At 47.4% G+C, this 13,351-nt stretch overlaps 1 protein-coding gene across 2 annotated transcripts; it reads right to left on the bottom strand.

The window, feature by feature from the left end:
* Window positions 1–4,802: 4,802 nt before the first annotated feature.
* Window positions 4,803–12,396, bottom strand: MIIP (migration and invasion inhibitory protein). 2 transcript variants are annotated; one of them, XM_050322671.1, is made up of 11 exons: window positions 12,242–12,396; window positions 10,714–10,852; window positions 10,421–10,608; window positions 9,413–9,889; window positions 8,697–8,796; window positions 8,146–8,257; window positions 7,910–7,974; window positions 7,367–7,496; window positions 6,890–6,986; window positions 5,993–6,100; window positions 4,803–5,731 (listed from the first exon to the last, which is right to left on the bottom strand). In XM_050322671.1, the coding sequence occupies exons 3-11, from the start codon at window positions 10,589–10,591 to the stop codon at window positions 5,576–5,578; spliced, it is 1,416 nt and encodes a 471-aa protein (XP_050178628.1). In that variant the 5' UTR covers window positions 10,592–10,608; window positions 10,714–10,852; window positions 12,242–12,396; the 3' UTR covers window positions 4,803–5,575. The 2 variants fall into 2 exon arrangements, with proteins under 2 accessions (XP_050178628.1, XP_050178627.1); XM_050322670.1 differs by having other exon boundaries at window positions 8,697–8,799; window positions 12,242–12,395.
* Between the last annotated feature and the right edge of the window lie 955 nt (window positions 12,397–13,351).

Here is a 13,351-nt window from a genome sequence, read left to right as displayed (position 1 = left end):
TGCCACTGTACAAAACCCCAGGCATTTTCAGCACATGGCATGGAGGGTATTTGATGTGCAACTCCACCCTCCTCCCTTCCCTCTGTCAGGTAACTGCTCTCTTACCTATAAAAGCTGTTGGGGTAGATGTGCCTTGAAGGTCTAGAGACAGATAAGTACTTGAATGTCAGAGTATCACATCCTTGGTTTTCCCAGTTAAATAATGGGCTGGAAAACACCTTAATTTTCTGTAATAATATGCCATTAAGCAATTCTCCCAATCTATAAATGCAGTTTCAAATGACATATTGGTCAGGATTTGTCTTTTTTTTTTCCCTCCTGAGTATTTTTTTCTGCTCAGCCCCTATCTAAGCTCCTCTAGCAAAAGGACAGGCACCAATACAAGAGAGGTTTAAGTTCCACTGCTGAGGTTGGAGCATCTGATACAAAAACTAAGTATGTGAATACAAAAAAAAACCTGTGTGTAAAAGAGTTTCCCAAAACTGTCAGCAGGGAGAGTTTTCTGGCCTGTTTTCCAGATAAAACAAGACTGAAACAAGCACACCAAGCATTTTGTGTGTATATATATATATTTGCTCCTTTTTAATGAATGGTGTCAATAATTTTTCAACCCACTGGATGACTTCAATCAAATTTGGCTTAGGAGGCAATGCCATTAAGATTTACAGGGTTGTAAAGAGATGACTTGGATGAAGGAGAGGACTTGGATGAAGGAGATGACTTGGATGAAGGGACAGGGTGCTCATGACAAGCTCCCCGAGGGAGAGGCTGCAGGAGGAGATCAGTCCTCCTCAGAAGAAAGAATCCACTCATATGTCCAAAGGGAAACCAGGCTTCCAGCTGCCATTTTTCCTTGAACTTCTTATTCTCAAGCTCATTCTTGATTGAAGCAGATATTTTAAAGGGCAGGGAGTGGAAAGGGGGTTATTGTTGCTGCTGGCTTTTCAGACAGGCTGGTGCGATCAATGGAGAGGGTGAAGAGGTTGTTTCATGGGAACATCCCAGCCTGCACTTCCAGCTGAATGCAGTAATGTCAGACTTTGTGTGTTTTGATTTGAAATACAACAGAAGGGGCTTTCCAAAGGAAGCCCTATCAGTAACTGGAAGAAGCACCTCCATTTTATGGCGAGCCCACGCTGCTGCATTTCCTAGAAAATAGTCCCCTGTGTTAATATGGAAATTCAAAAAGGGCAGAACAAACAGAAGCAAACAAACAACCCCTGTTTCTCTGGTCTTCCATCAGGGGACAATGTCTGTCAGAGATAAGGGGAGGTCCCTCATGAGCATATTATTATTTATAATGTTTATTTGATTGCACGCATCTGTCTGTAAATATCTGCATCCCATTTTGCTTTGGGTGTTAAAAGGTAGCAATGCTCCAAGATAAGGGTTTTGGCATTTTGTATTTTTAATTTGTTTAGTTAATAGCAAGCTTAGGTATTTTTTACATCGTGTATCTGATCAGTGTGAGCTGCTTGGAGCGGAGAGAGATCAGAGAAGGTCCTGTTTCAAATGCCACTTGATTCCTGGATGCAAGAGGATGCAGAGATCCAACTAAGCCACGAGGGAAAGTCCTCACCACGTGCCTAAAGCATCTCTTCAGCTCTGCCTGTTCACGAACAGTGAGAGCCCAGCAAAGGAAGCAGCCATGGAATATTTTAGAAGCAGCACTGGAGCACACGTGCTCAAGCCAAAGTACTCAGGACATTTTCTAATTTTGAAGTGGCTGGTTTTAGTCTCATGTTGTACTTTTAGCATGGTTTCTCCTGGGTTTAAAGGTGTGTGTTCAGGTAATTTGGATCCAGCTGCATCAGAGAAAAAACACACCGAGAGAAGCATCATCTCTGAACACTTGTCTGACACACAAAAGAGACCATGAAGTTTAAAAGGACACATTTTAAAACACCTTGTCTAAAATCTGTATTTCAGTGGCTCTCAGTGTTGGTATTTGGAGAATTGCAGTGTGCTGAGAAAAAGCATCACCAAGTTCTTGCTCCTCAGCCAGGTGGAACCAGACCCTGAAACTCCGTGGGCTTCAGGAGCATCAGGAGCACCAAAGGCAGTGCTTGTTGGGACCCAAGCCGTGCACTCTGGGGGTACAAATTAAAAAAAGAGAAGAGAAATGAAGGCATTTCCTGCAATAAAAACCACAGAGAATCTCACGGTTAAAAGAGGGAAAACAACAACAAAAAAAAAAAAACGAAGAAAGGAAGAAACCCGAGAATTACTTTCTTAATTTCTTTGTGCATTGTGGGGGAGCTCTGCAGGGTGACACTGTGCTAAAACACACAGGAACCCAACGATTTTGGGCATTGCAAGGGAAGCCAATGGACTGAACTTCCCTGGAAATCTTTCCACAGCCCACAGAGGACAGGCAGGAGGGAGGGCAGCACTGGTGCAACGTGATCTCACTGATACTTCACGTAGTGAGGGAGCCATTGGGGTTCTTTAGTATTTAAAGTCTTTGTCAATCCATTTATTTATGGCCCTTCAGCCACCCTGCACTGTGTTAAATGCATTCCAGGTGCTCTTGAGAACATGACCTGCAGAGCTGTTACTGATTCAGCAATTTACCTCAGTATGTTTGTCCACTGTCATCAGCAAGAAAGGTGGGTGTGAAGGTCTTGTTGTCCACTTGTTGAAATGTAGCAATGGCTTAAAACAAGAGTTGCCATCAGGAAGAAAGAAAGGTTATCGTGTCAATTTTCAATTAGATTTCTTTTACAGATGTCATTTATATAAATTTTATGTGGGTAACGAAGTTCTCATAACTGTTTTTGTTATCTCAACTAATACTACTGTCTTACCTAAAGTGATAAAATAACTAATGTAACACAATAAATGCGTATAAAATGACTTTTTCTGGCCCATGGTAGCTTCAAAACTAAAGTACATTTTGAGTCAGACTGAAAAATGAGAAGAGCTGACAGAGAGCTCAGTTCTCTCAAGAAAGGCTTGGCTTCCATGAAAGAAACCAAAACCATATCACAGAATTACTATGCCCACAGGCTGGGAGAGAGAGAGAGAGAGAAATGACCTTAGATGAGAGATGACATCATGTCTGTACTTTCAGTAATTGTGAGTGCAGCTTCTGGAGGGTGGGATAGTTACACATGGTCATTCTCCATGAGCAAAGCTCTTGGTGGAGGGAATTGGGAAAGCACCAACAGTTTCAATTCTCTACATTGAAATCCAAATTTGAAAATAAAAAAGACTGACCAGGGGGTTAAAACACAGGAGTGGGACTCATTTAATCCCCAGGACTGTCACAGATGTTTTGGGTAACTCATATCCTTTCTTGATACTCGGGTTCTCCTCATCTAAAAGCTGAGTTTAAAGCTGACCTAATAACAGAAGCAAGATGAGCTTTCCTTTGCTGACACAAACAAAAGAAAGCCGGGAAATATCAAATCATTTTTGTGAAAGAAACAAATGGGAAGATTTTCAGGATGCAGTTTTTTCAAAGAGCGTAAACTTTTATATCTTTTTTAAGGCTATAGCTGAGCATCTCAACCCTGACAATTTGGGGTGTTATTTTCCTCTTCCCAGCAGCAAGGTTTGCTCTGCAGAACCAGTGGAATACACCAGCTGAAGGGGAAAACCAAATCCTTATGTTTGGTCTGCTACTACTCAGGAAACTGGTGAAATGGAGACTTTTAACTCCCAAGAGAAGGGGCAGAACTTCTGTTGTGTTTTCAGACTCAGGGCACACTGAAAACAAATTCTTCTGGGCTTTGAAAACACAAGTCCCAAAGAGATGAAAGCCCCCCAAAATCAAAGTTTGCAAATGATTCAAAAAGTGAGTTCGTGCCACGCTCAGATGTTTCACCTGAGGGTTCTGGAGACAGTCATTGCCTGAGATGCTGATAATGAAACAGAAGCCATAAATCAGCACTACACTCATTCAACACTCCTGATATTAATTCTTACAGAGTACTGACAGCAAGAAACACCTGATCCTGAGATATCACCAAAATTATCTTAAAATAGTCAAGAGAACAAACACAAACACCAATGTCAGTCTGACACCGGTTCGGAGCAGATGGGAGCTGGGTTTTAACTGCATTTCTCTGTTCCAACCAATCACAAATGCACCATTTATTGTGTCTCATTTTCTAATTAAGCAAAGCTGGATTTCCCACCCCATGAATCAGCGTTACATACGTGCAATAGTCAGGAAGGGGAACTAAACCACTGGTTTTACCATCAAAGCATCAGGCAGAGAGAACTGGCACAAACGAGCACACACTGAGTCAGCCTTCAGCAGGAGACACAGCTGCCCAGGCTAAACCAGCATGTTCCCAAGAGCCAGGAATGGGAAAAAATATAAATCCAGGCCAAGCTTACCTCCAGGATCAGGAAACAAGCTGTCCCAAAGCCCTGGGCCTGCACAGCAACATCCAGTATCTGTATTAGTTTGTGGCTTAGGACAGCCCTGGATGTCCTGGGATGTTACTGGGAACTCTTCCTTTCCACGTTTCGACCCCCAGATCAGCAAAGATCTCCCTGGAAATGCTGATCCCAGCACTGGCTCCATCACAGAGTCCACTGTCCAAGTGCTGAAGCTGCTTTAACACGGGAGGAAATGCAGTTTTCCAAGCAGTAAATAGATGAGTTCCCTCACAATGCACCCCCAGGTGACACGTCAGTCACCCTCCTGCATGGAAGGGTGTGTTACCTGGGGTTTATCTGATTAAATAAATAATGTATTTGAAATAAAAATAACAGTGAATGAACCAAATCCATTCTCTCGAGTTATTCCCAGAAATATATCTGAGGAAGGAATTTCTGTTTCAGAAAACTCAAGGCAAAATAAAACATCAATTTTATTGTTTTTAGGCAAGAAAAGCAAGATCAGTCTATAAAGTTCAAACTAATCACGCTATGTGATGTATTTTGTTTTGGTACAATTTAAAAACTCCAAAATGGTTTTTTTTGTTTATCTCCCAATGGACTTGGAAAAGCAGAGGCAAGCACAGTTTGCAAACACTTTAAGGCTTTAACATTATCTAGCTTGTTAATGAATAAACTCTCATTTTATTTTAACATGTTTTTCCACTCTCACAGTTACTCTGACGTACCCTGAAGCTACACACATTGCACTGAAAATAAATAGGATTTTTAAAATTTTAACTAAATTACTGAGGAGCTCAGGTTTAAGGCACTATTCAGTGTCACGTATCAAACACCTGGAAACCAACAGATTTGTGTCACTCCACTGAACCCGGCCCTTCCCAGGCCACTTCCTCCCCTGCCATTCAGAGCTCAGTTCCACTGGTGGTGACTCAGCCGAGGTGGCAAACGCTGCCATGGCTGTTCCTCCTCATCCTGGACACATCCCTTGAGGCAGCCCCAGGTGGGACAGCTCTCAGGAGCAGCTGTGAGAGGCAAAAAAAGAGCAGGGAACCAACGCACCGGACCATCCGAACCCTCACACGCGCGCACCGCTCACCGCGCGAGCGGGGAAACCACGGAAAAATCTGTTCCCAGTTTAATTTTCATCCAAATGGCTTCGTCTGGGAGTTGTTCCCACGTGCTGGGCCCACCCCTCCCCCTGGGCAGTCACACTGATGGTTCACAGCGTCGATGCCGCCTGGTTTGATCCGGGAGCTGCTCCCCGGTGCCGCTTGCTTTGCCTCCTCTGAGGGGAGGCACTGCTGGACCTGGGACGTGCCAAGGGGGGCAGGAGCTCCTCGGTTCTGGTGCCTCTTGACACTCTGGGCAGCGAGTCCTGGAAGCCAAAGGAAGAAGGTGTTAATCAGAGAGTGCCACAGTGACTTTTCTTTGACGAAGAGTGGTGAGCTGAACAGGCTTTTGCCTCTGTTCAGCTCCGTTTGCTTTCTTGTCCCTGTGCACACAAGCTGAGAACAAGGAAAATGTTTCCCAGTGGTGATAAATTTTCATTTGCTCAGCCCAACCCTTTAGAGGTGGGACAGCAATTTCCACCTGTGCAATTCCCAGCATCTCCAGGGACTCTGGAAGCTGTCCTTACCAGGTGAGGATGGGGAGAAGGCCTCTCTTCCAGGGAAGATCGCAGATCCAAACTGCTGAGCCTGGGGTTGCTTGGAGGGATGATGTTTTCCCAGCCAGCCAGGCAGTGCTGTGAAAAGAGATGGGAATGCTGTACCCTTTTTTATCCATTGTGGCCTAAATGTGGTTCTAAATAGTAACTTCTGCACAGGGAAGTTTTAGCAATTATTAAAGTAATTAATTAATTTTTGAGGAGCTTTATATGACTAACAGGAAAAGGATGAAATCTCTCATGAAGCAAAACTGTCCCTCCCCTCTTCCACCTTTCACTGGCTGATTACTTCTAAACTGATCTCCTGCTTTGTGAACTCAAGCACCCGACCTCTCTGAACCTGTCTCGACTGACTCATCCAGTTCCCTAAACCTCAAAACTCAGTGTCCTCCCACCTCTTCCCTGGAAATCTTCAGGCCAGGGTCAGATTAGCAATACTGCCTAGCACTGGTTACTGGCTGGAGTACAGGAACAGCTCTCCAGTAACAGCTTGAAATCCACCCCTTGCCACCACGGATGACACACTGTGTATGCTTCATGGATGCTCTCCTTCCAGACCTCCTGACACCTGTGGAAGGAGACACAGGCACTCCTACGTGTGGATCATGGTGTTGAGTCAGTCAGATCTGCCCCAGAAGGACACATCTCCAGAGGGTGCTTTCCTTTGTGCAGTGTAAAGTACTGGAAATTCGTCATACACTCCACAAAGGCACTAACTCACAACACACCAATGGTTTTCCTGGCTCAGTGACACACGTCAGAAATTTTAGTGGAAACCCCTTGCCAGGGCAATGAGTCCCAGATTTTCTTTCCCTCTTAAAGCAATGCCCAGCCTGGGCTGTGCCATCAGCCAGAGCAGCAACTCACCGAGGGCAAGGCCAGATCGTCTGCTGGCTCAAAGCTCCTCCTGCGATGGGCCTTGTACTTGTGGGCAGGCAGAAGGGTATTCCTGGGAATGCTGACCCTGGAAGCACACAAGGGAAGTCAGTGCCTGCACCTCTGACGAGGCAGAGGAAATCTGCCTTCCCCACCCAGAATCCAAGGGTCTAATCCCAAACTGAACCAAGCAAAACAGTTTTGGAATCAGGGCATTAGACACTTCACATCCACATTCACATTCTGGAACAAATTTGGATTAAACAGGCATTTCTCATTGACCTCAAAACTGTTTGTGCTCATGGGTAAGATCAGTAAGGCCTTTCTAAGCCAGATGTATCTCTGCCTTGAGAACAGCAACCTTCTACAGAGCTGCTGTGACGCTGTTTTCTCCTTCACCTGACCAGCTTTTTCTTCCCTGTTGTTTCCTTGAGTTCTGCATATCACAAGGCAGTCATTCCTATTTACCTGACATGGGCTGGCTCTTCCAGTGTCCCTGGGGGCTGGTGGGCACGTGGGATCTTACACACAGGGCAGGCAGATTCTGGATCCACGGGGACAGTGAACAGGCGCTGGTTTAACCGGTAACAGTAAAAACCTGCACAGAACAACAAACCCCCAAACTTCATAGTCCTTGTTTGTCAGAAGGTTCCTCAAACCAGCCAAACAAAGCTGTGTTCTACCACAGTGCCACACCTGCATTCTATAAGAAGAACTGCCTTTCCTCAAATATCTTTTACATTTCCTGTTCCCAAGTAAGTTCCTAAAAAGCAAAACCAAAACTTCAACCTCAAGCTAAAAACAGAACATTAGCCAGTTACAAGAAACCCTGACAGATTAACAGGACAATGATTGAGTGGAGACTCAAGTGCCTTTGGAGTAGGAAGTTGAATCTGGTTGAAGAGCTGCAGCTGAAATAACATTCTTCCTTGTTTGCATGATGTGCTGCTCTCTCAGGATGACAAAGTTGTTTTTTCACAGAAATTGGAGTAGGAAGAAATGTGATCTTACACTTATGGGAACCGGTTATCGAATCTGCTTCTTGTTCAGGACCGGTGCAATCCAGAGCCTTGGGCCTAAAGAAACACACACAGAGATCAGCTGGTGACAGGAGGGCAGGTGCTCTGAGCAGCCCTGCCTTTTCCAAGCACACATTTATGCCTGGCAGGTAAATAAAGGCCCTCAAAGCCACCCTTACAATGTCCCACTCCAATCAGACCACGGCTCCCTTCCCCATTCCCACTTACTCCAGGTCCTGCTCATCAATACAAGCTTCCCTGTTGGCCTGTCGGAACTGCTGCAGCTCAGCAAAGTATTGCTCAGGTTTTTCTGTTACTGAAGACTTTGTCTCAAGGAGCCCTGAAAAGACCAAGGAGAGAAGAAAGTGCAGGGATTCATCAAATTCTGGAAAGCACCAAAGGCAGCCTCACAAAAAACAGTCAAAACAAAATAATGGTAATGAGAAGAGCAGGCCATCATGTCAAACCAGAGATTAACTGTGTGGTTTGGCTTCCTTTTTCATTCCAGTTATTTGGTGTCCTCTCTGACCCCATTGGGCTTTACCATTTGCTGCCTGCATTCCCATACCACTGCCACTTCACCATTCCAGGGAAGCACAGGTCACGTCTGGACAGGAAAGAGCCTCTGACAGAGCTGCAGCCCCTCTGCTGAGGGACTTCTTCATGGACTTGAGGACAGCAGCCCCACTACACCTCACCTTAGGGGGGTCATCAGCTGTGTTTATGCTCTTCATACCACCCCACCCTGCTGAGAGCTTTGCTTCAGGGTTAGGATTCACCTGCAATCCAGTCATAGCCCAGGAAAGGACGGGCAGACCAGCTGCCCACCGGTGTGGCATCTTCTTCGGGGTCAGGCTGAAAAGTCACATGACGAGCTTTCTTCTGGGAAAACAATTCACAAAGACTCCTTAGTCACCCAGCAGGACAGTCAAAGGTACAGCTGAGGAGACAACTGGCAACTGCTCAAATGGGACAGCTATGACTTACTTTGAGGCTGGATTCTGTCTATGCCTCTACCAGTGACTTGCTCACCAGCCCTTTGCCTTCTCAACAAATAAAACAGAAAGAGGGGACTTGCCTAGGGATAAGGCAGGATTTTTCAGAGCTTTAAACAAGGTCCCTCATCTCACACCCCCAAAGATCAGGCTGCGCTGGAGGATGATCAGGGGCAGAGCCTGCCCTTGCTACCCAGGGGAACAAACTCTGGAGCAGCAGCACTGCCCCTGGCTGTTCTCCCTCAGCACAGGGATCCCATGAGCAAACACAGCGAGTCTCACAGTCAAGTGGGACAGTTTTCTGGTCTTCAGTTCACTGCCTGAGGAAAGCAGGGCCTGAACAAACTGTCAACAGCCCCTGGCTGCTACACCCGGGAACACTTCCAGCCCCAACTTCCCACCTACACAGTGGGAACAGGGTAAGTCATGTTCTCCTGGCCCTTCTTCCCCATCCTTCTGTTGACCTGGGAAAATAAACAAAGCACTGGTTTGACATTTACCTTCAGCTCTTTGGACTGGGACGTCACCAGGACTGATTTAGGTACTGTGGGTTCCCTGCTGACCATGTGCTGCTCCCTGGGCTCCTCATTTTGCACTCTGCTCAGTGATGGGTCTGGTTGATTCTTCTCATGGAAACCCTGGAGCAGAGGATGTTTTCTGTTCTCTCCAAGTCCCAGCAGGAAGGATTCCTTCTCTGGGCTTCCTCGAGCATGGCCATCCCCATCCACTCTGGAGGCTTCTCTGCCGCATGGAATGATTGCAGACACTGGAATAACATTCTTCTCTTTCCCAGGAAAGCTGGAATCCAAGCCTGTTGCTTCCTGTGCCTTTGCTTGTTGTTGCTGTCCCCCTCTGGCCCTGCTGCTGTGTTTATGAGGTGAACTGAGGGCTGCTCTGGCTGTGCAAGCTCTGGGTTCCACAGACACCACCACTCCAGGCTCAGCTGTGGCCTTCACAACACCCACCTGATTCTCCTTCTGTAAGGACAGAGACCCTCATTACACATGGCATCAATACAAATACCTCTCATTAGGACATTTTTCACTCACTGAGAGAAGATGAACCTCTCATTCTGCTCTGCTCACCCCTTTAAATTCCTGTGGGATAAAAAGGAAAATCCTAACATTGAGTCACAAGATGTTTTTATTTGGAGAAGAAAGAGATCCACTTCCAGCTAAAAGAAGCTTTTCCCAACTTGAGGAACCGCAAAACTTTCGGCCCTTGTGCTTAGATGAAACAAAAGGATTTTTTTCCCCAATGTTCATTCCTGTGTCAGATGAAGAAACCTGCATTTCTTAGGCAGGGACTGAATTCTTTGCAAGGAGAACAGATTAAGACCACAGGATAAACAACAACCAAAGGGCAGCTCTTTTTCTAACAGATTCCACATTCCACTTTCTACCAGCTCCTCCGTGTCCATGTGACTCCTCTCCCACACCACAGGCAGAGCTGCTGTCCCACAGGGCCCATTTGCTTCCCAGAATTTCTAGCACAGACACCACACATACCCCTCTCCTGGGCCAGGGGACAGAGCCCTCAGCAGCTGTGCTGCCAGGAACAGATGCTGGAAGGAGTGGCTTGCTGGGAACTCTTTTTCTGATCTCCTCCTGCTTTGTTTTGAGCCTTTGTAGAAGGTCCTGGTTGGCCTGACGCAGCTTCTTCAGGAGCTCCAAGTCCATCCTAAACGACCATTTTCCTGTAAAGCCAGAGGAAAGGGGGAACCACACAAAAAGAAGGATTAAGCGATGAAGTAGACATGGGACAAACCACTTTCAGGGGATTTTTCCTAAAACCCACTTACAGCTGTTGAAATGCTGGAGTGTTGATCCTTTCTCCTGAGAAATCAGCCAAAGTCTTTATGCTAAGAACCAGCACCACCTCATGCTTCTCTCCCCTCGGCTGGACCATCAAGTATTTTGCACTCAGAAACTGGGAGCTGACTGAACAGAGACAAGAAACTCTGACAGAGCAAACAGCACACGTGAAAAAGTCACATCAAAAAGCTAAACGAGAGACATTTGGTTCAGAGGCTGTTAATTAGGATATCCTTAGGCAATCCTGCTTTAATGGTCTTTTGAAACATCAAAATTTGTATTTTGATAAGCACAGGATATTCGTAAATTCAAAATATGATTAATCACTATGAAAGCATTTGCTAAATCCAAAAGAAATACTGAGTCAAGACTGTCCTCCATGTCCCCCAGGCAGGAAGGCTCCAAAAAGGCTCAATTATGACTCAGGACAAGGTCTTGGGCAATTCCAATCCCATAAATTAATTACATTAAGTCCCACAAGGGGGTGAAAAGGAGTTAACAGATAAACAAATAAAGTCTAGTTTGACTGGAGAGCTCTCACCCTGTTCAACACCTTTACAACATCACAAGCTGCTCTAAATTTGCAGAAAGTGGATTTTTAAATAAAGCAGAAGCAAACCCTAAAGACAAACACCCACATTGCTTTTGACCAGACCGATAAATTACGTTCTCAATAAAACCATACGGTTTTCTAGGACCTTTTGTTCCGAAGGATCCCTAAACCCTTCTCCGAAGCTCATCTGACTTGTTTTTGTGTTTGCTCCCTCGGCAACCGGCCATGGAGAATCAAATGTGGTACAAGGGCACCAGGAGGAGTGGAGAGCAGCGTTAACAATCAACAAACTACAACATTCTCTCCTTGCTGCAGCAAATAAGTGAGAGGCGCAGTACGGGACAGAAAACATAAATGTCACTCTTGAGGCACTAAATTTGAGAAAACTTGAAAAGAAACATTAGTTCTGGCAGCCTTCACAGGACACAAAGCTAACAGCTTGGACGAGCACCCTCTCACCGCTGCTCACGGGAGAGCAAACGCTCCGAAAATAACATCGGTCGGGGGGCTTTCTGGAAGGGTTTTTACCAGGCGATATCCACCCCTGGCACAACCTACAAGAAGCTGCTGGCCCTCCGTGCTCATCACGGGGGGGACTCTCAAGCTGATGCCACACGGCCTGAGCCCTCCGTGCGGAGCAGCTCCGCTTCCCGCGGCTCAGGGTAAGGAGCGGCTGCCTCGGGAATTGAGGACCGGGAAGGAGCTCCCTGCGTGGAAGTTGTTCAGCCCCGCGGGCCGCTCCCAAGCAGGGGCGCTGCTTCGGCTCTCCCGCGCCCACAAAGAAGGGGAGGGAGCCCCGGGCGTCGCAGAATTCCCCTTCACCTTCCCGAGGCCGGGCTGGCACCGGAGCGGAGAGCGGCGAGCAGCGAGCAGCTCCCTCCCCCCGGCCCTCCCTCGCAGCGCGGGGACCCGCCCGTCCCGCCGCCTTCCCAGCCCCGTCCCGCCGTGTTCCCCCGTCCCACCTGCGCCCGCCCCGCCGCTCCGGGGCCCGGGGGGGCCGGTCCGGGGATCCCCTGCCGTGCCCGTCCCGCTGTAGCCGCCGGGATTCCCCCGGGCGGCCCCGCCGAGGCCGTTCGTGGGCCGGGCCCGCCCCGCGGCCCTCCCGGCATGCGCGGGGCCGGCACCGCCCGCCTGAGGGGGGGCCGCTCCCTTCAGACTTGAGAGAGCGCAGCGCTCTGACCCGAATATTTGCTGGCTGTGGCTTCCTCCGGTATCCTCGAGAAATCGCTGATTCAGTGCTGGTAGTTTTAGTGCGATTAAAACTGTGTGTGAAGATGACACGCTGCTGCCCCCGAGGGCTCGGGGAGACCTCATCGCTCTCTACAGCTCCCTGACAGGAGGGGGAGCCAGGCGGGTCGGGCTCTCCTCCCACACAACCAGCAGCAGGACAAGAGGGCACGGCCTTAAGCTGCGCCGGGGAAGGTTCAGGTTGGACATCAGGAAGAAATTCTTTCCAGAGAGAGCGATCGGACATTGGAATGGGCTGCCCAGGTGGAGTCACCCTCCCTGGAGGTGTTTAAGCAGAGACTGTGGCATCAGTGCCATGGTCTGGTAGGCAAAGTGGTGTTGGGTCAAAGGTTGGACTTGATGAAGTCAGAGGTGTTTTCCAACCTCATTGATTCTGTGAAAGGCAGTGGAAGGATTGTAGGAAAATTTGTTTCCAAAGTCGAGAACACTGGACTTAAGGGAACATTAATGCTAATGGCGCTTCAAACACTCTTCTCAGGACTTTTACAATTTCTGCCCCCTCCCCAACCCCCTGTGGGGGGCCTTTGTCATGTCTGCAGGACTTATCTTTTTCTCTGGAATGCAGGAGAAAACATCTAAACTCTCTCTGGGGAAAGATGCCTCTTCTAGGCAGGAAAGCTTTCTAAAGCAAACCAAGCTCTGATCTCCTCAGCATAATTCTTCAGGAAGGGTTTTCTAACCTTGCAGTCAGTCTCAGATAGTTAACTGCTAACTATCAAAGTAAGAGCACAGAAGGTCCCTGGTGTCAAACATGCACTTCAGTACCCCATGGAACACACCTGAAATAGATGTACTTACACTGGAAGGCTTTGTGTCACAACACG

Source organism: Myiozetetes cayanensis, unplaced genomic scaffold (genome assembly GCF_022539395.1).
Source record: "Myiozetetes cayanensis isolate MyiCay16 unplaced genomic scaffold, myiCay2020 scf28, whole genome shotgun sequence".
In the NCBI taxonomy this organism is placed as follows: Eukaryota; Metazoa; Chordata; class Aves; order Passeriformes; family Tyrannidae; genus Myiozetetes; species Myiozetetes cayanensis.
Note: the sequence above shows the minus strand (reverse complement) of the source record. Positions and strands in the feature narration are given on the sequence as shown.